Here is a 24,446-nt window from a genome sequence, read left to right on the forward strand (position 1 = left end):
AAAAAAAAAAAGAGTAAATTGAAGCAGATGAAAATTAAAAGGAGCAAGGAGTGGCAGAAACTTCCCTCTCCAAAAGAAAATTAGGTTGATACTGACAGTTCCCCTCCTACACATACTACTACCTTAGAGGTAATTCTAGCATGGCACTACACAGCTGTTAACTGGTTCATTGCCTTAGTCTGGAACAGGCCTTTCCCATCCTTTCAAAAGGTATGCAACTGAAGCAGATGAAAATTAAAAGGAGCAAGGAGTGGCAGAAACTTCCCTCTCCAAAAGAAAATTAGGTTGATACTGACAGTTCCCCTCCTACACATACTACTACCTTAGAGGTAATTCTAGCATGGCACTACACAGCTGTTAACTGGTTCATTGCCTTAGTCTGGAACAGGCCTTTCCCATCCTTTCAAAAGGTATGCAACTACACAACTGCCTCTTCATTTTCATGAAGCTGCTTCTTGAAAATTCTAAGGGACAAGCTAATATATTATTTAAGCAACATTCACACTCTCTACAAATCCCGAAACAGATCACATTGTGGAGTTCTGAGGCCTCCAAGTGATCCCGTGGAATTACTATGTGTGTAAGAAACTACTGTTTAGTAATACTTTTTCTGAATTACAAATTTACTTGGTAGATAATAGTTAATTTGCAAAGTTCTAGGAATTCAGAAAGTTTCAAAGGCGTTTTACTCAACCAAAATTCCAGTGTTTCTACTCCTCCTTACCTGGTCCTAACTTGGAGATAGCATATAAAAGGTCATAGTTAATGACTGGAGTAGCATCTTCTACTTGCTTCCAATCAACAGGTGGAGAGGCAGGAGGTGAAATCAAAAACTGTTTGTCTGGATTTGGTGGCGCCAAATGTGAGCTTCCAATGTGCAAAGTCTGAAAAAAGCATAAAAGCCAAAGCTGTTTCACTATTATCAATGAATCAGTCATTCATGAGGAATTTTAAGGTTTGGATAGATGTTATGCTGTAACAGGCACTCAAGGTGGCAGCATGTAACTATAGTATTGAAGAGAGCTATATGAAAGACCCAGTATACAAAATACAGACAAGCCACCACATTCATTAACTCTGATGAAACATGCAATGAAATATGCACATCCGCATCTTCTCATTATGGAGTTTTACAAAAATTTCACCAGAAAGTATCTGTCCTTAAAATACTGAGGTAGGAGGAAGCTGGATATGGGCTTTAAGGCCTAATGACAAATGGTGTTGAAACTCATTACCACAAGTGAGAGTGGTGAGAATTCTAGAAGGTATATAAATAAACTGGCTCCTTCAGGACTGTCCCTAGGGACATCTGAAACAGACACACATAGATTAATTTTCCCATTAGATTTACGGAGGAAAATAAACAGCAGCTACCAAAAAGCACCCAGATTACCAGAACCTGAGAGTTTCACATCTTTAGCAGCAGATACTAGCCAGCTAGAGAGCTGCACTGATGGTGATCTCCAAGTATAAGCATGTGCTAAACAAGCAATTTGCAGGACTGAGAGCAGGATCAACAGGTAGAATCCTGAACATGCAGCTCTACACTTTGGATTCCCTCAGATACTACTTGAGCACACATATGTGTGCGTGTGTACTCTTGGCAGAGCACACTTGGCTTCCCCCACCCTGTTAAACTCTATCTTTGACAGTGCTGTGTCCTATCATCTACTCCCTTTTCCCCAAGGTTATCAAAACAATAGAGAGGGAGACACAAACGCAGAATATGCAACAGCCTCCAAATACTTGTAGCTTTGAAACAATCCGCGATTCTCTAATCAAACTGGAAAAATTAACAGCGTTCATTAGCACAACTGAAGACCTGTGGAAGCTTATCACGAGTAAGTTAAGCTTTAGTACATTGTAAGGCAGTAATCACAACGAGACTTACCTGAGCAAAATACAGTTTTATTTCCTTTCCAAGGAACTCTGTCTTGTGCAACTGGATTCTAGCATCTGCTGCAGACAAAGGGTTACTGAAATTTATTCGTACTCTTTTGAAGCTCTTAAAATACTGAAAGGTGATATCTCTGTCATATGTTCTAAACAGCGATTCAAATTTGGCCTGAAAAGAAAGGACCAGAGAAGAAAGTGAATATGCAACACTCTACATTTCTCTAAAGAAATACAGAAATAAATTGCAGTTACTAGTAGGGGCATGCTAGCACTCTTGAATATTGATGTATTTGTAACAGCTTAAATTTAGCTTTCTTCTTGTCTCTTTTTATAATTAATTTTTCCAACCTATCACTTGTTTTCTCTATAGCAGTTTCCTTATTAAAAAGTAATTATCATTAATAGATGTTGGATGATACTCTGATTTAGTGACATAATAGAAATAACAGTATTGGTAAAATATTGAAAAGAAATGCTTTTCTTATAAAATTAATATCCAAAGGCCTTGAAAAAATTCTACCAAGCATGCCTTTGTCTCAGTACGCAATTTTCAAGGAAACCAACACAACAGTTTTAATAGAGAAAAATGAAAAAAGCACATTTGCAAGCTAGATGTAATTTTCTTCAGTGACTCAGCATGCATAACAAAGTTCACAAACATCTCCTGTTTTAATAGCTGCTACTTTCATTTAGGAAAATGAACATATTATTACTGAACTCTAGTTTAATAGCCTCTTCTATTTCTGGAACAGAATTCTAAAAAGGTTCCCACTATCTTTAAAAAAAAAATAAAAATCTTAAGTACTAACCATACAGCCTTTGACATGCTTTCTGTATTGACTGTGTGGTAAGAGTAGGAACTGGAGCAAAACCTCATACCTTCAGAGATCTGCAGCTGAGTTACTTTGCTGTCCTATCTGCGTGAAAAGACTGAAATACCTTCACTAACAGCTGCCTATCTCCATTTTGCACTTTGGGTTTGGGCTCCTAGGGCATCTATGCAAACCTGATTTGGCTATTTTTCATAGCATTTATAAGAAGAGTGCTTCTACTCTTACTTCAGAATGCCAGACCAAAGGAGGAGAAAGAAGCAGGAGGTTCTGAAGCTGCCACGCTCCTAAAAAGTGTTTCAGGATCACATTGAGAACACAGTAACCTGTCACAAGCCTTATTTTAGTGATGCCAGTAGATCAAGCATTCAGTTTACAGCTATTCTCAGATAATTTCTCTTCATAAAAGCTTTCTAGAAGTTCAATACAAAGCCAAAATAAACAAGTTTGTAAAATCACATTGCCTCATTTTTTTTTTACTGTTACATTTTGAATTAGCAGGGAAAAAGCAACAAAGACTGCATAAGAAGGTAGCGATGACTTCAAAATTTCATTTTCCTTCCTGAAAAGCTCTGCTTCACAAACTCACTACAGCTATGTACAGAACCACTACATTTCAACGATATTTTAAAAATCAGAGCTGTCCTGCTTCTTGCTGAGCCACACTTAAGCTTCTCCAAAATGAGCTCTGAAACAATACCAGGGCCCTCCCCACACAAAGCCTATATTTGTTAGCCTCCTATACGCCAGAGAGAGCTGGATCCAACCATGAGAAGTAAGCCAAACCCACAATAAATTGCATTTTGAAGTTCGCCTTTAACATTTAAACTCAGAGAATACCTGCAAGGTTTGTGCAATATATATAGTTTTTCAAAGTATGTGTGATTATAGAGGTCAAATGCCATGCTAGCAATACAACACTAAACAAAATGTTATTTTTGTCCTTAAGGTATCTTATCAGTCAACAATTCACTGTATTAGGACTGTATCGCTTACATTATATTAATTCTAATCAGATAAATCTGAGAGGACTTATAGTTTTAACATTATGCTCTTAACTATAGTGCTAGCCAAAAAATCCCATGAAAAGTATAAAGTGTACTATAAATTATGTGAATCTTACAACCAAAATTATAATTAAACATTTGCTGAAAACACACATGCAAGTGAAGAATACACTATACAGACAGTCAAGGAAGCCTGGAGGTAAACTTCCGATCATTTTCAAAACCACACAGCTTAAGATCTAATAATTTCCAGAGTTAGAATCACACATATCAGAGCATACTGTTGCAGACTTGTAAGACCCAGCACCCTTACAACAAACTGAAATTTTCTTACAAGTCAAAAAGCTATCAAGGCATCTGCATTTTAAACTATTTGAAACAGCACCTACTTTAGTGTTCCAGTAGTTCACAGAAATAAAACACAAAAGATAAAGCATACCCTTGTTTCTGCTTGATTGAAGACATCGCTATCTGCCACACAGGCAATCAGAGAACTAAAACTGTAGTTAAAATTTCTAAAATGCATTTTGTGCTTCACCAAAGTGATACTTGCTGTTCCGCAGAAGCCAATGACTTTTAAGGAAGCCGTTGGTCCTGCAGGCAGCGTTTATAAGGGAAACAAGTCCAGCCCCTCAAAAAAAAAAAAAAAAAAAAAAATGCTTCAGAGCATCCTGTATGTGACAGCGAATTCCTGAACAAAGTCCTGCATGCTTTGAGGCAGTCAGGAACAAAATGTAAGCTGCGACTGGAAAGAGGTGACGTCAGCACATTAGTCAGCTTCCCTATGCTAATTACCAGTGCTCCGGAGGATGGAAAAAACAGCTGAGGTTTGCACAGCAGCTGCTTTATCGAGCCTCTTGCAGCATAGTTTCCACTGGTAGTAATTCCATTCAGCGCTCAGACAACATGCTCTTCACTGGAATGGGACAACCCATCTTAAGATGGAAAATGTTACTGCTAAAGGACCAAAGTCTAGAGTAATAGGCTGTAATTAGCCAGGAGGAAAATTTCAAGACTTTGGAACAGAAAACAAATCCCTCAGGTCAATAGCTTTTGGTAATTTTGTGGAAAAAATACACAGACTGAAATTTAGAGATTAGGAGGAATTGATTTGGGAAAATACTTTTCGCCCCCATTACAGTGAGAACTCATTTTAGAAGCTTCCTTCAAAGCAACTACATGGACTAATTACCATTTTCACTTTATTAAAAAGTCATTCCAAGCTTCATAAACTACATGTAGAGGTTTTTTTGTTTCAGGATGGTTGGGGGTTGGATTTGTTTGTTTGTTTAACAGGAGCTTCACCAAAAATCTGCTGGCAGTTTTAAGAGATAACTTGAGCTACAGATGGCAGTGATGAGGGATGAAACCTACATTTCTGACATTTTCTGATTTATTTGTATCCCAGTTTCAGAACATTTCCCAAAATGTAGCACAGGACAGAGGGGCTGGGGTTTGTTTTTGGTTTTTTTTTTTTCGTTTAGGGTTCTTTAGAGCAGGAACCATTTTTAAAAATCATTGACATCTAAAGTTATTCATTAAGTTTAAGCTGAAGCTTTTACAAGCTATTTGGAACTCTCCTATGCAGCTTCAGATCAAAATTTATAATGAAGTCAAGATCATAAGAGTATTTAGTTCATTTTACTATAACATGGGGCTATGACAGAAGGATCAAGTTTTATGAAATACTTGCAAACAATAGACAGTCACAAGTTTAAAACCTTACTTCATAAATATTTAATCACGTATAACTATTCACTTGAACAGCCTTCTCTATTTCCATGGGCTCTACTTACTTGCTTAAAGACGCTTATTGTGCCACAGGCTAAAATCCCCATTTAGTAGTCAAATTCTCTGCTATTGTAGAGTTACCTTAGCATAAAAGTTACCTTAGCGTGAAAGACTACTCAGACCAACTTCCTAGGACCTTTCCTTAGAAGCCCTCGCTTAAAAATAAGCTCAGCTCAGGAAAAGCGAAGGTGCTCTGAAGGACAACTCAACAACTGGTGTAGATGCTTTCAGCAAGATTAAACTCAACTCCAAAAGAAAGTAATAGGTAACAAGCCTCCAGTGCTCCAGGAGCTCCTAACACACTGGGTCCCTGAAGGACAGAAAGATAGGAAGAAACAGCAACTCCTTTCCTTTCCCTGAGCTCCTGAGAAGATGGGATGCAGCGGCTATCCAGCCACTCAATACTGCCAATATCTGGACTGGGCACACGTACAGTGAGAATAGGTCTGAGTTCCCAAGCTCACGACCTGTACCAGCCATCATGCCAAGCAGTGAACTGCCTGAGCTCACACAGAAAAATCATAGAATCATAGAATGTTTTGGGTTGGAAGGGACCCCTAGAGGTCATCTAGTCTAACCCCCCTGCAGTGAGCAGGGACACCGCTCATGAATGCTTCCAGGGTTGGGGCCTCCACTACACCTCTCTGGGCAACCTGTTCCAGTGTTTCACCACCCTCATTGTAAAGAATTTCTTCCTTATATCTAGTCTAAACCTACCCTGGGTTAGTTTGAAACCATTAGCCCTTGTCCTGTCACAGCTGGCCCTACTAAAAAGATTTTCCCCCTCTTTCCTATAGGCCCCCTTTAGGTACTGAAAGGCCGTAATCAGGTCTCCCCGCAGCCTTCTTTTTTCCAGGCTGAACAAGCCCAACTCTCTCAGCCTGTCCTCATAGGAGAGGTGCTCCAGCCCTCGGATCATTTTTGTGGCCCTCCTCTGGACCCGCTCCAACCGTTTAACGTCCTGAGTACGGTTGGCCTTCTGAGCTGCCGGTGCACATTGCCAGCTCATGTCCAGCTTTTCATCCACCAGCACCCCCAAGTCCCTCTCGGCAGGGCTGCTCTCGATCCTTTCTTTCCCCAGCCTGTACTGATACTGGGGGTTACCCCGACCCAGGTGCAGGACCTTGCACTTGGCCTTGTTGAACCTCATGAGGTTCACACAGGCCCACCTCTCCAGCCTGTCCAGGTCTCTCTGGATGACAGGATGTCTGGATGCCAAGCATGTCTTGAATCCTGCCCTTGCCCTGGGATTAGGTCTTCAAGTGTCTTAAAGACTTCGGAAGTGGAAGCACCAAGCATGACTGCGTAGACCAGCGGTCAGGATGTTCATCTGGAAAATATGGCCATGAATCACCTGAGCATAAAAGGAAAACAGGCTTTCCACATCCCAGGTGAATGCTATAGCTACTTGATAAGAAAGTAAAGAAGGTCCCCCCTTTAACCTGCTACTGAGTCAGAGTCATTTGGCATACTCTGAGGCTACCGAGGTGACTGCAGCTTCTCTGTGGGTGACAGGTAGAAAGAATATTTCTTTTGTAAAGCCTCATAGGGCCTACACAGGAGGCAGTTTGAGCTGCTCAATAGAATGAAGCCTTTGGCAACCTAGCTGCAGACCTTTATATAGATAAGCATGTCAAAGCTTCCTAGCAGTCAAGTGATTGTAAAAGTCCTCAAAAGCCCTATTTTGGACTTCACAGCTTAAAGTAGGACAGGCAGATCCCAGGCACTTGCATCCCTTTAACTCTAGACTTACATTTTTATGACCAGATCCCATGAAGAATAAGACATTAAAAATACCTCTGATTGCTATTCTCAAGACCACCTACACATTACTGAGATCCAAGGAAAATGTCTTTACAAGCCTTACTGCAGCCATCTTTCAAGTACAACTTTGTCATCTAAACCAGAACTATAGCTTGCTGTATTACTGTGTTAGCTGTAAACAAAACAACTATTTCTGAGAACACTTAACACGTCAAAACATTTTTTTCACAGTATTTTCCATATTTAAACGTTGAATCTTCTACTGGTACACACTAGGTTTTTGCTTTGCCCATTTAAAAAGACAACGAAAAGAAATCAGTCCTAGTCTGTTCCATTTTATTGTTATCATCACTATTTTTTTGGTCATGTCACCAGTCACTCTTAAAGAAACAATTCAGGCAAAAAAGATGGTTGTATACTAATGCCCCATTCACAACACAGAATAAACAGAGAACTAGTACTGGGGTGGGGGGAGAGGGAAGAAAGGGGGAAGTCACTTTGAATTGGTCTAATATCCTTATTGTTATGCTTGATTAGAACAAAAATGCAGTTTACAATGTCTCAATTAGTGGATTAAAAAGCTACCTTGAATTATTAAAAAACAAACAGAAGGACTTACTTTCTTAAACAAAAAAAAAAATTTCACTACCCCTGCTTCATTTAATGAAGTGTTAAATTTAAGGTCACAGAATATGCTGAGAGCCCTGAGATCTGTTGTAGGAACCAAGAGTCACAGTTACAAAACCACCATTACAAAATCCCGACAGTGTTGCAATGTTTCTTCTGTGGTGTTCAGGTCCTGTAACATTCATTAACCACATGCTAACGAACAGTCTGGAACAAGAACACAGCAAGGCTATCAGAACTTCTGGAATTGATGTTCTGATGCCATCGGAGTGCAGTTTTTCTTCTCCCTTGTCTTCAGAGAGTTTGCTGCTTTCTGTCTTCTCTTTGAGACTCCCTAGTGACCTACAGAAAAAGAACAAGGGCAAGGAGATCACCTGCTTACAGATAGATGCTGTCATCCAGATACCAAACAGTGTCTGATACTAAAGAACACAAGCTTCATCAGTGCAATGGGATGCTGCTGTCCCTCGGGCAAAAAGAATCAGGGAAACCAAACGGTTAAGAATAGTATGACATGACAACACTGTCAGCCCTCCTTTCTCCAGGTTTCACCTTTCCCTTGAAAGGTACAGATTCCGGGGCTCAAGTTTTCAAAGTTGAGTTCTAAAAATCGCAGACAAGATGCTCACTGAAGAACTAAAGTACTCCCTAATATCAATAGCACCTGACAGATCCTCCACTAATAGCACTTCCCAGGCAGAGAAATTTAACAGAGCATTTTTTTAATTACTTTTGGGGGTGAAAGGAAAAACAAGGAATCAAATGAGCATATGGAATAGTAGGAACACAAAATGACTGAATGCAATAAATAGTTCTATAATTTCATCTCCACATGCAGTAAAATAGGTAAGGCACAAAAGAGGAGGAAACAAGACCACAGAAGTAGAAAAAAGCCAAGTCAAAAATGACTGTTCATTGCCGGTAAGTACATTAGCAAAGCTAACAATCCGAGGAAGAAAATTAACATGAAAATAAATGCGTTGGTATTTCTATAGGCTAATAAAATGATCACCTACAAGTTATAAATCAGAACAACAGTCCTTTTTTTCCTCTCATTCCTAGCAGAGTTTTACAATTGCCCTTGAAGGGTGCTCTTCATGTAATCCCTGTACTTGCTGATCTTTTGCTATTATTGTATAGTTTCTATTCCTGTCTTCACGATAATTATCTTGCCCTTACTTACGACGGGGATGAACAACTTGGAGTTATTTAGAATGAGTAGTCATTCCTACTGTTTTCATTTTCCTAGGGGCTGGGAAAGGAGAGGGATGGGCAGACGGTAAAGTATAAACAGCTTCCAGAGTCATCCATGCAAGTCTAGGGCCAGTAAGCTCTGCTCTGGGTGCACTAGCATGAACCTGAATTCAGGCGACCTAACCTGCACTGATCCATCAGCGCAGGAGCAGGGGTGCAATGTGTCAGCATGGCACAGGCATGCTGAAGGAGAGAATGGGAAAAGCTAGTAAGTGTTCCTTTCTAGATCTTAGCACTCATCTAGAGCATGGCTTCAACATGGATTCAGGTAAAAACAGAAAAACCCCAGAACTCAGAGCCACTGAAAAAGTAAGGAAGTTTAACATATGGAGGGCTAATGAGCACATGTCCTTGACCGCCTGTTTTTCTCTACTGCTTTCAAGAGTGCTCTGCAAACTAACACTTCCATTGGGAAACAGTAACATTCTCCATCACTGGAAAAATCTTCTTTTCCCTGCCCTCCGGATTCAAGAAGTGGGTTGTTTTTATGTGGAGGTTTGTGTTGTAGGGTTTGGTTTGCTTTGAAACTTCCTTGATGAGCAAGAGAAGTCACATCAATGCTGCCTGGCTCAACCAAAGAGCCAGGAGTGAGGGCAGTGAGTTAAGTCACTTGCCTTAAATGTCTGCACAGTTCTTAGTCCCATTTTAGTGGCCAAAAATTAATCAATTCCCTCCACCCACCCACCCCAACAAAAAATTCCCCCCAAAACAAAGACAACTGAAAGGAAATCTGGACATGGTTTCTTTCTGCAAGTCTGACAGTATTTGTTACGAAGTAAAACTAACTGGGAGACCAATCACACCTGAGTATACTTTTCTCCTCAAAGTCCTTACAACAGCCTGAGCATTGGGAGACCGGCAACCTCAATATCTAATTCACAACACTGGAATGGCTATACACCTCTCATGCAGTCAGGCAGTAACACAGCCCTTAACCTAGCCATAGAAATTTCTCCCATGTCAGGCAAACCCAGAGCAGAAACACAGGGCAAAGGGAGTCAGAATTCTCATACAACTGAAAGTGTTAATGGACGGTTTCTTCTGCTTTGTGGTTATGAAAAACCTTAAGTTTTTCAAAGTTGCATACTCGTTGATTTTATATTCTACACACTCATCAGATCACCAGAAAGATATTACAAGTGAAATAAGTATATACACTGAGTTAGGACATCAGCAGAGAAATAATCTGCAACAAAACACCTTTTTAACAAGCAAACCCCAGAGCCTTTAGTATTACAGAATAAACCACACAAATCCGCAAATTTATTTACAGTAAAGAAATCACACTGAGCACAGCAATGCAAGTACACAAACTGGTTTTCCAAATTACACAGAGCTACGTGCAGTGTATTAAGTCAAGGTAACACCCACTCAATGACAAAATGGAAAAAGGGGCACAGAGTTAAGACTGTCATCATCAGCTTCTCTCATTAACTTTGTTTTTAATGTGGAACAGCAAACACATGACCATTCACTATTTCATACGCTTACAAGTATTTTAGTCACTGGATTTCCAATCATAAGAGACAACAAATTGTGCAGTTTTAACAAAACTTAAGCATCTGATTTCATGTAATAGGGTACACAAAAGAAAAGCCTCTCTGTCTGTACTACACCAAGTTATGTCAAGTACTATATAGGAGCACCATCTGAAAAAAGTATTCAATGGCTATAAAACTCTGGACAATATTTTCCTATCTAAAAATAAACTTTTCAGAACTAAAGCTTGAATACTTGTCAGCAGTACTTATCAGAGCACTAGTTCAGCACAATTATCACTAGCATACTTTGCATGCTAGCGTAAATACTTATTGCAGATACACGCCTAGACTCAGTTGACAATAAAAATTAAAAGGCCATGCATCTGGGGTGTGGTGCCACCTCTGTTTGAGACTTTTAGCCGTTCCAGGAAAACCTTTCCTCTCCCAAACAGAAAACAGAACAGAGGAATGAGTGACAACTTTCTAAGATGTTAGGCAAAACGTGTAAAAGCAAGCAGAAAAACTATGAAGATCTTGCACCTTTACTAAGATGGTACACGTGCTTATGATCCAAGACTCAAATACCTTTATATACCTAAAATAAGTTTTTCAAAAAACTATGTATTTCTCCTCTATTTATTTCTGTTTAAATTCATTAACTGAGTCACTTTAATTACAAAATTATCTACAGGCAATATATTTACAGTAGAAAGAGCATATCATGAAGCACCAAGTCTTTTTGTAATTGGGTAGTCCACACCCATCACAGAGAGAAAATTTGGTTTCAAACAATCAAAATAACCTTCAAGAAGATAAGATGCTTCTTAAAAGTGTATGGAAATACCTGAAAATACTGTCCAGCAATATTATAGTTCAATCCATTACATGCGGGGGGATGGGGGTGGGGGGGTGCTGCAAGAAAAAAGTCCACAAAATAAAAATCAATAAAGATAAATATGATAATCTTTAACCAATACAAACATAAACAAGATCATTCCCATGGCCAGATGCAGTTTCAGTGTGGATTATTTATTTCTATTTAAGGCGGAAAGGGGAAAGAAAAGGTGATGGAGACAATAGTACAGTCTATAACTCATTACGGAAGCAGTGCACATGCCACACTAGAAAAGGCTAACTATGGAAAGGGAAGGGCAGGAAATCCTTAAACAACTCTTCTAACTCAAACTTGTTGAAGGCTTCTATAAATATCAGTATCTATATAAATCCCTTCCTCAGAGTGGAGATTAAAAAAGGGGAAAGAGAGGAAAATTCTCCAAAGATCATCTATATTTATTGTGAACTATAAAAGAACAAGGCTTTTAAACCAAAATGTGTTAATAGGCCATTTTTGCATACTATGGAAAAAGCATCTGTAAACTATTTACAGCAGCACTGAAGGAAGTTATTTGTCAAAAAAATGTTCCTGCACCCCCCAAGATATAAAGTAGTATCTCATAAGCACTGTGTAACTATGAAATGCAGGAAGCGTGAGGAATTCTTCCTACCACTATAACTAGGAAAAATCATCAGCAGTCTGACCTTTTCAAGGTTATTTATTTGAATACCAGCATAGGAAAAAAAAAAATCTAGACAGTAATTAACAGATTGGTGGATTTGCAAGATGAAACAATTTAAGAAAGAAGGGATATGCTATATACATCAGCTACTAAGCCAAAACCGGCCCTTCAGATAATTATTACTTGAGTGAGGGGGCACTTTCTGAAGATGAACACTTTGTTTTGTAAAGAGGGAACAGCTGTAAAGTTATTTATAAGTTAGATTCAGCAGAGGGAGAGGTCCAGGGGATAGGGCACATGCTTAGAGTTGGATTCATGCATTCTTTAAGCACGTCATACATATTCTGACACTTACCACAGCTGGAGCACTGCACTCGCATGCTGCTTCTGCACATCGCCCATGCATTAGGGTGAGCTAAGGGGCATTGAAGAAATGTTGGTGCTGGGCTGGTACACTGGTATCTAAAAGATACCATGTCTGAAGACTGATCAGGGACCAAATTTCAGATAAACGGGCCTTTAGCGTTAACCTCGATATATTTAAATGTTGACAGTGACGTAAGTAGAGCTATCTTCAGCAGCCAAAACAAGAAGTAACGAGGAATGGAAGTTCTTGCATAAAAACAATCACATCGTGACAAGAAAGGATGTAGAATGAATGACACGGGAACCAAGTTCCCCAAATATCTCTCCTTGTAAGAGGGAAAAAGACCCCAGTAAGTGATCCAGCAGTGTGTCACAATCATCCCACAACTGAGAGTATTTTATTCAAACCCTATCAAATCAAAGCCAGTGTGGTCAAAGCTCCCCAATTTCCAGATGTTCCAGTAGCAAGCACACACTTCCAAAATTCCTGCCTTCCACCCTGGAGCTAGAAGCAGCATCCACAACATAAATGAAAAATGCTAACAGAACATTGAACCTAAATTTGGTTTATGATTTAAAAAACCCAAGCCAATAAGCTGTGATCTGTTTTGATATATACACATATAAGTACAGTGATAAAGACATGGCATATTTTACAAAACAGGAGTTTTTAAAAACTAAATTTTGAGATAATTGGGCAGTATAATGGTAAAGATTCAAGTATTAAAGACTGTCTTCTAAAAATATATATATTACAATGTTAGGGTAAAAGCTTGATGTCAGCATCCTAGGCTTTTAAATACTGCTTGAGGGAAAAAATATTTGTCCAGCTCTCTGGCTTCATGAAACACACACTGACCATCACAGCAGGATTAAAAGGCAGGTGGCATTTTTGGTTCAATATGCTTCCATAGCCACTGAAACTTTTCTGAAAAGACCAAAAGAAGTCAAGGTATTTTTATCCCTCTTTGTATATGCTAGATAATCAAGGAGATAATGATAAAAGGTCAGTACAGAGGAAAAAAAAAGCAGAAGAAATGAATCTGTGTCAGCTTATCTTTATTCCCTACTCAACATCTAAATCAAGAGTTACCATTATAAAGCATGAATCACTGCATATTAAAGCTTCAGATAAACCAGTTTAAGAAGCCTAACTACTTTTTCTTTGAGCAACCAAGGTTTTGTTTTCAAATCTGTTCTGAAACAGTCAGATAGTATTTTAGTCGTTTCCAGCCCTATGACCAAGGATCTCTGATGGGTATTTTGGATCAACTGGTTAGACAAGGAGTTCCAAAGTTCCTTAATGCAAAAAAACTCTGAAGCCAGCTCTCATTTCTCCTGATGATTCTGGAGGCTGCTAGGAGCATGCCATCAACCTGTGTTTTGGTATGACTTGCACCGTTACCTCTACTTCTTGATTCTACAGAGTGCATTTCAATATGGCATGTCTGTAACATGTTAAGTGAAAATTTCAAAACAAGTGACATCTGATGGTTGAAACCAAAACCCAATCATTCCTATCTGATTGTACTCAAACAGAACTGGAGCTTTTGGGCTGCAATGAATCTTCATGATCACATTTGGAAAATCAAATCAGTTCGCCATGGCTAGTTAAACAAAACAGCAGTAAGTAGGGAAGGATACAGTAGTATTTGCTCCTCAGTTCCACATGTATTTTCCCATTGGAAGGTCTTGCAACTTTGCAATCTGGATTTTCTCCAGAACAGATGCACACTCCTCAAGGCTAATAAAAGTAAAAAAAGGCAGCTTGGGCCACCACTGCAATAAACACTTTATTTACTCCCCCAACATAACAGCAAGGCACTACCTTTATTTAAACCAGTGGTCTTAGTGGTAGCTCCTCCTAGAAGCTGTTTCACAACATTACTCTGGTAGACTTTTGAGAATTTGGGTATAGTCTTACACGCAAAGATAATACACAGGTGTCATTCTGTGGACTACTCCCCCTCACTGATGGAGTACAGCTGATTCAAAATCTTCAAGAGCTATTATTACTCTTTGATGACATTTGCTGAAGTAGCATACTGGCTTGCCTACAGTCTGATTACTTTACAGCAACTTTGAAGAACTTTCTTTTGAATAAAAAAAATTATGGAGAATGGTTTGGAACAGTCAGTCAGCCTTTCCTCACAGGACCTCCAAAACCTGTGAGACAATTTTGTTTACTGTTTAAGCAATAATTCTTGAAAGTTCCAACCTTATTTCTTCTCCCTTCACTTAAAAATTTCACCTAGTAAAGACATGTGAATTGCAACCCAGGCTTGCTCCAATGAATACCAGTTAATGTACTGATTTTCTTGATCTTAATTCAACAGTTTTTCACATGACCAAAGGGAAAAAAAACCACTTCCAGAAGGTTCCCTGCATCTATTGCTATTATTCCAAAAGGAGAATAAAGAAGAAATCCTACTCAAATTAGTTCTTAATGCAATTGCAAACTTTTATTTGAAGTCTGAAACTACAGACTGTACCCTGAAGCTGTATGTCCTTTCAGCAGAAAGCCGTAATGCCAAGGTATCCAGAGTTTTGACCACAGAAGTGTGCATCACCTATGGACGTCAGCAAGGTTTCTATGAACCCAAGTGCTGAATTCAGCCATTTCTCTGCACACAGAAGCTATCCACTCCACAATTACTCCACCGAGGGATTAAAAAAAGATTCAAATAACCCACTGATGATTTTTTTTTAAACACAGATTCCAAAAGCACTGCCAAGAAGGAAAGTAGCTGTTTTTACTGAATAGATTCTTACAAGATTTTTTTTTTTTAATAGAAGCTTAAAATATACAAACTGTTGTCATGCTTGCATTATGTAGCCTACATACGTTCAAACAGAATATGAAGAGCTGTGCTCTATCACAGAAGGGCTATTTACAGATTCAATGTGTGACAGTTTTCCAGCCAACCATCTGAAAAATAAATACCTACAGCATGCTTATTCCTTCCTTGGAAAAATCCATGACTTACACTTCCATTTCCAAGCATTAAACACTAAATTCCTGTTCACTGACTGGTAACACAAAAGTGGTAATTTGGAAATTCCACTACAGAATATCTGAGTAACCAACTAGTCTCATTTAGAAAACTTATATATGGCAAGTATATTCCAAAATGTAAAGTCTTTTTTCATCATTTCCACTCCTGCAAGGAATTTACTCAAATGATCCATAGTAAATAGATTACAATTTTGCCCTTATTCAAGTATTCTGGAAGGAAATAAACATTTTCATACAGTATATTTACTGGCAACTATTTTTCTATTCATATTAGAAACACCATTTCATCTGGAAAAAATTACTTCTAAGTCCTAAAAACTAGCATCCAGAAGTTTGCAAAATTGCAGTGACTAAACAGAAGTGTGTGTGTGTGGGGAATTATCTTTGGATTTTATATGCTGAGAGCATTTTAGCAGAGAGAAACAGCTTCTGTTTAATTAAGTTTATTTCATTGAGAAGAATGTTTTTAGCAAGACACACAACCAGAACAACTACGTAAGAACTGCACAGCATTCTGTCAATCCTTACGGACAGATTATACAAACAGGCACTATTCAAATACTCTAAAACCTGTGCAAACCAGCATCTTAAACTGATCATGAATAAACATGCTGAGGAAAGAATGGAGCCCTCCACAAAAAAATCTCTAAGAAACCTCTCTACTTTGTTCAAGAAGTGACATTTTGGAACAAAGGTATTGACCTGAACTGAGAAACCACGATGCTCCATTATCACCAATTCACACAATGCCACCTGAAAGCCTCATCAGTGCTAGAATTCCTTCCTGTTCATCTATACCTCAAAGCCATCCTGCACTCGGGAGCTACAAACCATTCAGTCCAGAGTAGCTGGTGTCTCTCTGGAAAACGCAAGAACAGAGCAAAGAGTATTTGTGACTGCTGTATTACCTAGGAATTACATGCCTATAAAGTTTGTTCTCACCTGGAAAGCAGGGAATAGACATTAGCAAACAGCATCTCTAAAAGGTTAAGAATTTCTGAGGAGCGCTCTACGTTCACTCAGAGGATTGCTAAGGGCCTATAACCCTATATTCAGACATCATTGAGGGATAATCTCTTCAGGACGTTACTTAATCCTTTAAAGAATGATGTGGGGAAAAAAGGCATTGTTTATTGTGTTTTACTTTGAAAGAGCTCCTTCATGCAAGTATAAATCCACAGAAGAAAAATGTCCCTTAAAGTGATAGGGAGAGTTTTCTCAAAGTCATCAGACAGCAGGTAAAAAATGGACTGTCTTGAGCCTCTTAGCAAGTTTCAATCAAGTCCAATACCAGGATAAAGGGTTAAAGGACAGCATTTGCGATAAAGAGTTACATGAGAATATCAGGGACTGGGCAGAGTAGGAAGACCAGGGAAGAAGCATGCAGAACTCTTGTCAGCTATTTTGCTTGGCAGAAGCCAGCCAGGCAGCTTGTGTGGGCCTCCAGACAAGCTAGAACAAGTATCAGCACATGCCACGGGATGTAAAGAAGGGAGAACATGGAACTTTGCATTTGTGTCCTTGGCCATCACCTTCTACACAGACAGACAGACGTTTGTTCCATAATCTGTGAAATATGCTTAGTGTACAAAGGAATCTGCAAGCTTTAGGGGCTCACTTAATTCACACGCTGTAATAAAATTTTAAAAATAAAAATCACTGAAGTTACCTCAGGAAACAACTGTCTTGAGTTTCCAGGAGTCTTCAGAGCTCAAAACAAAAGTTAAGAATGAGTGAGTGCTAAGGATAATAATAACTTGCACACAAAGGCTGAAATGCATACTGAGCAAGTAATGTGAATCTGAAAAGTAGTTTTTGCACAGTATCCACACTTGCTTTTTCTTGTAAGAGTGCAAAGGCCAGAAGTGACAAAGACTTACAAGTGGCTATCTAGGACATGGTAAAGTGGATGAAAATTGAGGAGGAGAATGGATGGAGAAGTACAGTGATAGGTTCAAGATTGGTTCTGTATATGCAGCAGGGGAAGGCAGTGATCAGCTCAATGGTATCTTGTATGGCTAAGAATTAACTTTTAAAAAGCCCTTTCTTGACATTAAATTTCTGCAGATGTATTTAACTGAAAATGAACCACCCATCCACTTTCCAAAGAAATTCAAAGTTAGTTACCTAAGCTCCATTCCTTTACATTGCCCTTTTTCAAAAATAGCTCAGTAAGTTAGCAAGACAGTTCAGTACATGTGAGCAGGAAAAGTGAATGCAGAAGCTTTCAATTACTACATAAAATATTCAACCTATTCCACTAGAACTAACTGGTCTATATCAAGAATATATCCAAGCACAAGCTGTTGCCCACAAAACAAAACCCTGCACCAAACAAACAAACAAAAAAAAAAATCAAAATACAAATCAACTTCGAATGAAGCCCCCTAAAAGAACTTGGATGCAACAGTCTTTAGCAGAACCAGCTCTTATCAAGGAAGAGGAAGCAGCAAAAAGTTACACTTGTCAGTCATTCAATATTCACAGCTTCATACCTATGAAAGGATGGCAGTAAGTCCAAGCAACTCCCTTCCAAACACCAAAAGCTCCCCTAACTTTTGGATCAACAGCCTGTGTCACAAAAACTACTGCAAGATTCGCTCCAAGGAAGACTGAAAGCTGTTCTCCTTCACTCCACGGACCTTTTTCTGACAATTGATACACATTTTTAGTCTAGTAATGCCATAATCATTAACACTGTCCAGATCACACTCAGCAGTGCAAAAAGCATGGACACATGCACACAACAGACTGTAGAAGCTGGCTGATAATTACACCGATAACATGAAAAAAAAAAAAAAAGATGTATTCATTACCACCCAGTAAAGAAATATTTGTTTCAGTTGTGCAGTCTTTGACTTTCCTTAGTTATTACTCTGAAAGTAAAAGCCTGACACTCATAGGAGAGAAAACAAGTAACAGTTTCAGAAGAGTGAAAACATCACCCTCTTTTAAATTATGCCAGCAGGAAAACATAGGTAGAAGAGGCAAGTTCAGGGAAGAAAGGAGAGAAATTCCCTGAGCATCTTAAAAACTTGAAGATTTCCACCAAAATACCCACACCTTTTGTCTGATATTAACTTTCATATTTATCTCAAAATAAGCATTTTTAAAAATCTATGAGAAAGTCAAAGAGCAGCAACTGTAACTGCTTGCTATTCTAACTATAGCTTTTCTTATTTATGCCACATGATTTGTGAAAAATCATGGAAAGCTGCACTATTTCCTGATAGCAGAAGGCAAAGGGTGGTCACTCAAATATTTCTTTGACTAATTCATTCCACTGGGTTTTCCATAAGTGATTCATAGCTGTACTCAACTTTCCTGGAAAACATTTCACAAAGTCTGCACAGTATGTAAAGTAGTATATTCTCATTGTCTAGTTTCTAATTGTGAATCTTTGAGACTCTCTCTCTTTAAAAGCAAACAGCATGTTTTAGTGACTTCATCCTATCAAATATGATTTTGTTAACTCAAGCACACCTATACCCAGAATAACTGCTGTCACGGCAAACATGCTCATGCTTGTTTTCCTAAACAAGTTACTCCAGACTTACACACAGTTCTACTTTGATATGAACGAGACTTAGTAAGTCCTTCATCAGTCCATTTTATCCTCTCCTGCCCGTCCTGATCCTGACATCATATTTTGTCTTGATTCTGTTTCCAGCTAAAGTTAATGCCGTAACGTCGCCACTTTCCTGAATGAAAGAAGGGTCCTTATCTATAAGCTCCTCTTAGAAGGGATTTATCACTGTTTAGATGTATCTGCCAAAATGTTATGACAAAACGCCCAAAACGATCAATAAATACAAAGTTACCTGTTTAATACAACTGAAGGTAAGACTACAAGGACAGGTTACAACAATTTGACTTTATGGCAACCTCGAAAGCCAGAAGCTAGTTAGGCTCCAGTGAAAATACAAACAGTTCCTGCAAAAAGAAGCCTCAAAGAGCAGAGCTGTCAGCAGATGTAATGCTGTTTCCATTAACCCAGAAAGGGCTAGTGTGTTTAAATAGCAGGACACTTGTCCTCTATCATTGTGTATGTGGGAAGAGAAAACAAAGAGTCAAGCATATACATTTGAATCCCAAATCTACAGACACACTCATAAATAGAATTGGAGTTTCCCAAACAATTCTTCTTGCTTCTTTATAGAAGGGTAGTAATTATAAACACTGTCCTGATTCAAGTTTTAAGTGAAAATTATATTCCACATGGAGATAAATTTACTTGGCCTCTTAAGAGGAGCATCTCTGATGAAACCTTCTCTGCCAAATCCTCCGAGACAGAAGTCTTGGGAAACTGAGAAACAGGGTATGGGGACAGAGGGTGAGGGGGTGTGTAATTTCTTAGTTTAAAAATCTTGAAAAGAAATCTAAATGCTTATTTTTCAGTGCTTATTCTTCACTCAAAATATTATTAAAAAACCCCCAAATGTATGCATATTTTTCATTCCATTTCCCATATATCCCCATTTACAACAACTCCAGCCTTAGATGCCCTAGGAAACAGGATTTCTTTTTTTTTCTGGTAAGGAAATTTAGAAAGAGCCTCTCTGAATATTTGCATCTTCTATTAAAAGTCTGTTCTTTTCTTGGAAGACACAACACTACAAAGAGTTTGTTTACATAGAGGACTGTGAAATTATTACAAGTTCCCTGAAACTACTTGCCCAGCTGGTTTCTAAAATCCCCTGTGGTGTCAGTTCAAGACAGAACACACCAGTGAGACTGACTTCAGTACTTGATCAAAGTTCTGGTTACCCACTGTCTGATCAAGCTCAAGTTAGGGGGGTAATACTTAAACAAATGAGTCTTCAAAGTAGTTCCCAGGACCCTCATCACCTCCCATTTTCATTAAGAAATTTAAGGGAACTTAAATTTGTTTAGTATGCAGATAAACTCTGGGTATAGTGAAACTACATGCAAAATCGTTTCACATTATTTATATTTGGGTTGCTGCCTCTGTGCAATTCAAGGGGTAACAGGTCGATTCCTCCCACCAGACATTCTTTCCTGCTTAAAAGGGCGATCGATTACCCAATTCCTCTCTTCCCAGACAGTCTGAAAGAGCACAGCTCACATTTCTCATGACTTGAATATGACTTACAAATCTCATTTTGATGATAGCTTTACAGTCCTTGCTTCAGGCAAGTTCTGCTGGACTTCCATTAAGCCCCATTTGAAATCACTAGAAGTGTTTACACACTATGCTCTATTTACTTTTACCAATGTTAGAAACATAGGCTATCACACATATAAGTAAAAGTGCTATCAAAGTAGGTTTTCAGTGTTAGAAAATTGTTCCTATTTCCCAGTGAAAGTTAAATAATAAAGAAATTTCACTGCGATATTAAATATGGGTGTAATTTCTCAGGTTTCCCTAGTACTTTCAAATTTCTTGTTTACTTGTTCTTGTAGCCCCCCAAACCCTGTTTTGGAAAATACAACCATGAAGCCTTTCCTCCAGCCAAGGAAGAAAGGCAGACAGCTCCCTTTAGGGCACTGCCCTGAGCTATTCTTAGTCTGTTTGCTATTAATGCCACTCTCCAAGGTATTTCTGAGGAACTTCATTAAGTTACTGCAACAATAACGTCCCAGCCAAAGGAAAGACTACTATTGTATACTTAGCCTTTAAGTAAATACAGAAATAAAGATATCCCATGCACACAGTTAAGGCTTATCATTTTTTCCAGATGAATTGGGTTTTGACTGACCTACTTTCATAAAAAGCTTGGAGATAAAGTGTTTTATTTCACAAGTTTAACTGTGAGGAAAACACACTAATGTGCTCAGGTGTTCTTCATAAAAACATTTTGCACATGATTAACAGATACTCTTTTAGGAGCCAGAGTTTCATAAATACTGTATTTTTAACCACCACAGACAGGTCACTTCTCAAAGTAACTTGCCTCTGACAACCTCTAAGGAAAGCGCTACCTCGGTTGTTTCCAAAGCCAACTCAGAAAAATTTTAGCTGACATTTCGAACCTGCCAAGCAGAGTAAAAAAGAGCTTAAAGAAGCATTTCCAGTTCTACATTATGCAACCTAAATGTTACAACAAGGTTTTTGAAGATTTAAATGCAAAAGAATTACAGAGTCTTCAAATAAGACAATATGCAATGCAAAGTACTAACCAAAACAGTCAGCAAAAAAGTGATACTTAAACAGGGGGGTGTGAGGTGGTGGGAAGCAATGTGGGAAAGGAGCGGAAGAGAGATTAAACAATAATGTGCAAATACATGAAAAGTTTACATATGATGGAAAAAAAGAAGTGGGGAGGAAAAAAAAAGTAAAAAAATTATTCACTTCAAGATTTAAGGTGACCTGTTTGGGTTGACACGTTAAGACTTTTCAGCACTTACTTGCTTATGGTCATTCTTTGGTTTTAGATTTATACATCCAACTACTGTTTCCCCCCAAACCCTCATGACCTGTCACACAGCTAACTTCTTGGTCTTCCTAGCCTTTACTCCTATTAGACATGTCCACCCATTCAGTAAGAACATGGCTGACCTTCCAAGCTAACACCACTGCTCAGCACAACTATTCCCAGCGCCATGCCAATTCCTCGGTGCCACAAGCAGCAGGTTCTCCTGCCAGAGAGCTGCTCTGGTGCGCAGGGGCCTGAAGGGGACCTCAGCTCCTCTGCTGACACTACCTCAGCTTTTGGACAACATAAGCACAAACTGCTGACAGCTTATCTGTAAATGGCTGTATTGCATTGCAGTTTTGAAGCACTGAAGTGTTGTAGCTGGCTTTTGTTCTCCTGCTGCTTGGCTTTCACAGGATCCTTTACCTCATACTTAAAGCTTATACTTGGCCAATTTTTAAGGATAAGATGATGGGGCAACTGCCCTCCTAATTATGGTTAAACTATAGGTCCCAAACACAGAGCTTTGGGAGTTTAAACCAGGTCTAGTCTAGGAAAGGGAGACACAGAAGCAAAGACAGCACAGAGGCACAGATTTAAGAAACTTCTACTTTCCAGTTTACAATCAACCACCAAGTGATCAGAAGTTAATTCTTATCATTCTGTCTGGTTCTCCTGTAATCTAGGATTTTAAAAATTTATTTATTTAGAAGTTTATTAGACTTTACTTTTTAAAGCATCACATGCCTTCTGTTTCACTACTCACCATGGCATTTAAGAGAATGGATATACTACAAATAACTTTAAGCACTGATTAACTGTGGGAAAGAAACACCCCTCAAAAAAATAGGCATCAGTGTCATCATCTGTTTCCCAGACAAAAGAACTCTCTAAACAGCATTTAATTCAGGTCCCAGCTATGTCATACAAGACTTTTCATCGTCCCTGTATTGCAAATTACAGTGGGGCTTGACTGTTCAGAATTTCTGTTTACTTCCTGCACTGACTACTTCTAAGGAACCTACCATAAGACAATCTTATTCTTAATTTAACAAAAGTCCACTATTAAATAAAAAGCTAGTTCAGAAGATTTTCAGAGATAAAAGCTTCAAAATCAGTGTGGTGTTCTTTAACACCCAAACTTCTGTGCATTTTGGAAGGCAAAAATGGATTCACAGCAGTACATGAGAATTAAGCAGCTGCATGTAATTTTATACTGGTTAATTCACTTTGACTAGCAAACATCTTGTGTATCTTTTAGGCTTCAAACACACCTTCAGGACTGCATCATCTATGGGGTCAGAGGTTTATTACAGTAGGTAGTAGTATTTTCAGCTAGCTAATTAAAATTTGCTGTCATATACAGTATTTAGAAGGCAGCTCTTCAGAGGTTCCCAAGAAAAAAGCTGGCAGTTTCAATTTTGTTTCCACTGAACGTGCACAGATCCCAGAATTGTCATCAGCTTTAAGAGCATACTAAGCATTTTCAGAAGGGAAGGAACAAACGTGAGAGGCAGAGGGACAACGCTCTCACACAAACCCAGTTCATTCACGCCAGAATGCGGTGATAGTTTGACCACACTGGACAAGCTCATGCATAACTATAACCTAACGCCAGGAATGCTGCAAAATCTGATGGCAATTCTAAGGTGCATCTTCTTAGAAACTGTGAACTGCGCTATTAGAAGCGACTCACAACCCACAGCAGCTATCCAGCTGCAGCCTTGTTATCTACTTGCCCCACTTCAGAGCCTTCAAAAGCCCCGCAAGTCCCTGCCTTCATGATAAGGGCACTGGAGAGCAGAGCAGCTCCTCGGAAAGAATGGCCTCTTCCAAGATTGCAAGGCCAGTGCTGCCAGGATGCTTCTACAGTAGCCTAACTCATCAATGCTTCCCTCACCACACAACAGGAGTAACCTCCTCCCTCTTGCTTTCAGTTCTGCTGCTTCTGTTTTCTAAAAGCAAAGTGGGAGCTTGAGGCATTTCTGCTCACACAAACATGCTTTGCCAAATGTTGCCAGCTATCATTCTGGTGCACTTCATATAGCTTATGTTTAAAATTCAGTCTCCATACATGCACCAAATTTTACCTAAGATAACCAGTTTATCCTTTATATGACAAAGATGGTTAACAGGTGAAACTAAACCTGGGTATTACCTCAGTGTTTGGTTGTTTTGTTTTTGTTTTTTTTTTTTAAACTGGCAACATGAATGCCTATCTTGGTGAGTTTTTCTTTTGATCTTTAGCTGTCATTTCCAGAAAGTAAAGCAGCTGTCATCCTCAAAACATTTTTCTAAATTGTTGCTGTGTTTTTTCAGCTATGACAGGTACACGAACTGTCATACTGAGTGGAGATATTGCCATAATCCTGATGAAATTTAATGAAAAATACTTTTGCAATTAACTATTTACTATCATGAAAAAACCCAACTATATTACACCAAAACTACTCCTTGAGGGAGTGCAAAGTTAGAAGGAAGTTAAGGACGAAACTGTATGGAAACAGCATGTGTTTTGGG

At 38.8% G+C, this 24,446-nt stretch overlaps 1 protein-coding gene across 2 annotated transcripts in view; it reads right to left on the minus strand.

Annotated features, from left to right (window-relative positions):
- The window catches only part of RCAN1 (regulator of calcineurin 1), a 9,311-nt gene extending 5,004 nt beyond the window's left edge, over nucleotides 1–4,307 (minus strand). Inside the window, exons 1-3 of one of the 2 annotated variants that reach the window (XM_009640980.2) lie at nucleotides 4,173–4,307; nucleotides 1,892–2,065; nucleotides 725–884 (exon numbers count right to left, since the gene is read on the minus strand). In XM_009640980.2, the coding sequence (XP_009639275.1) occupies nucleotides 725–884; nucleotides 1,892–2,065; nucleotides 4,173–4,259 (421 nt within the window). In that variant the 5' untranslated portion in view covers nucleotides 4,260–4,307. Of the gene's footprint in view, nucleotides 1–724; nucleotides 885–1,891; nucleotides 2,066–2,705; nucleotides 2,779–4,172 lie in introns of those variants that run through there. The other variant, XM_035896509.1, reaches the window with a different exon arrangement.
- Nucleotides 4,308–24,446: the final 20,139 nt, after the last annotated feature.

The sequence above is a fragment of the Egretta garzetta genome, unplaced genomic scaffold (genome assembly GCF_000687185.1).
Source record: "Egretta garzetta isolate BGI_Z169 unplaced genomic scaffold, ASM68718v1 scaffold45, whole genome shotgun sequence".
Lineage (NCBI taxonomy): Eukaryota > Metazoa > Chordata > Aves > Pelecaniformes > Ardeidae > Egretta > Egretta garzetta.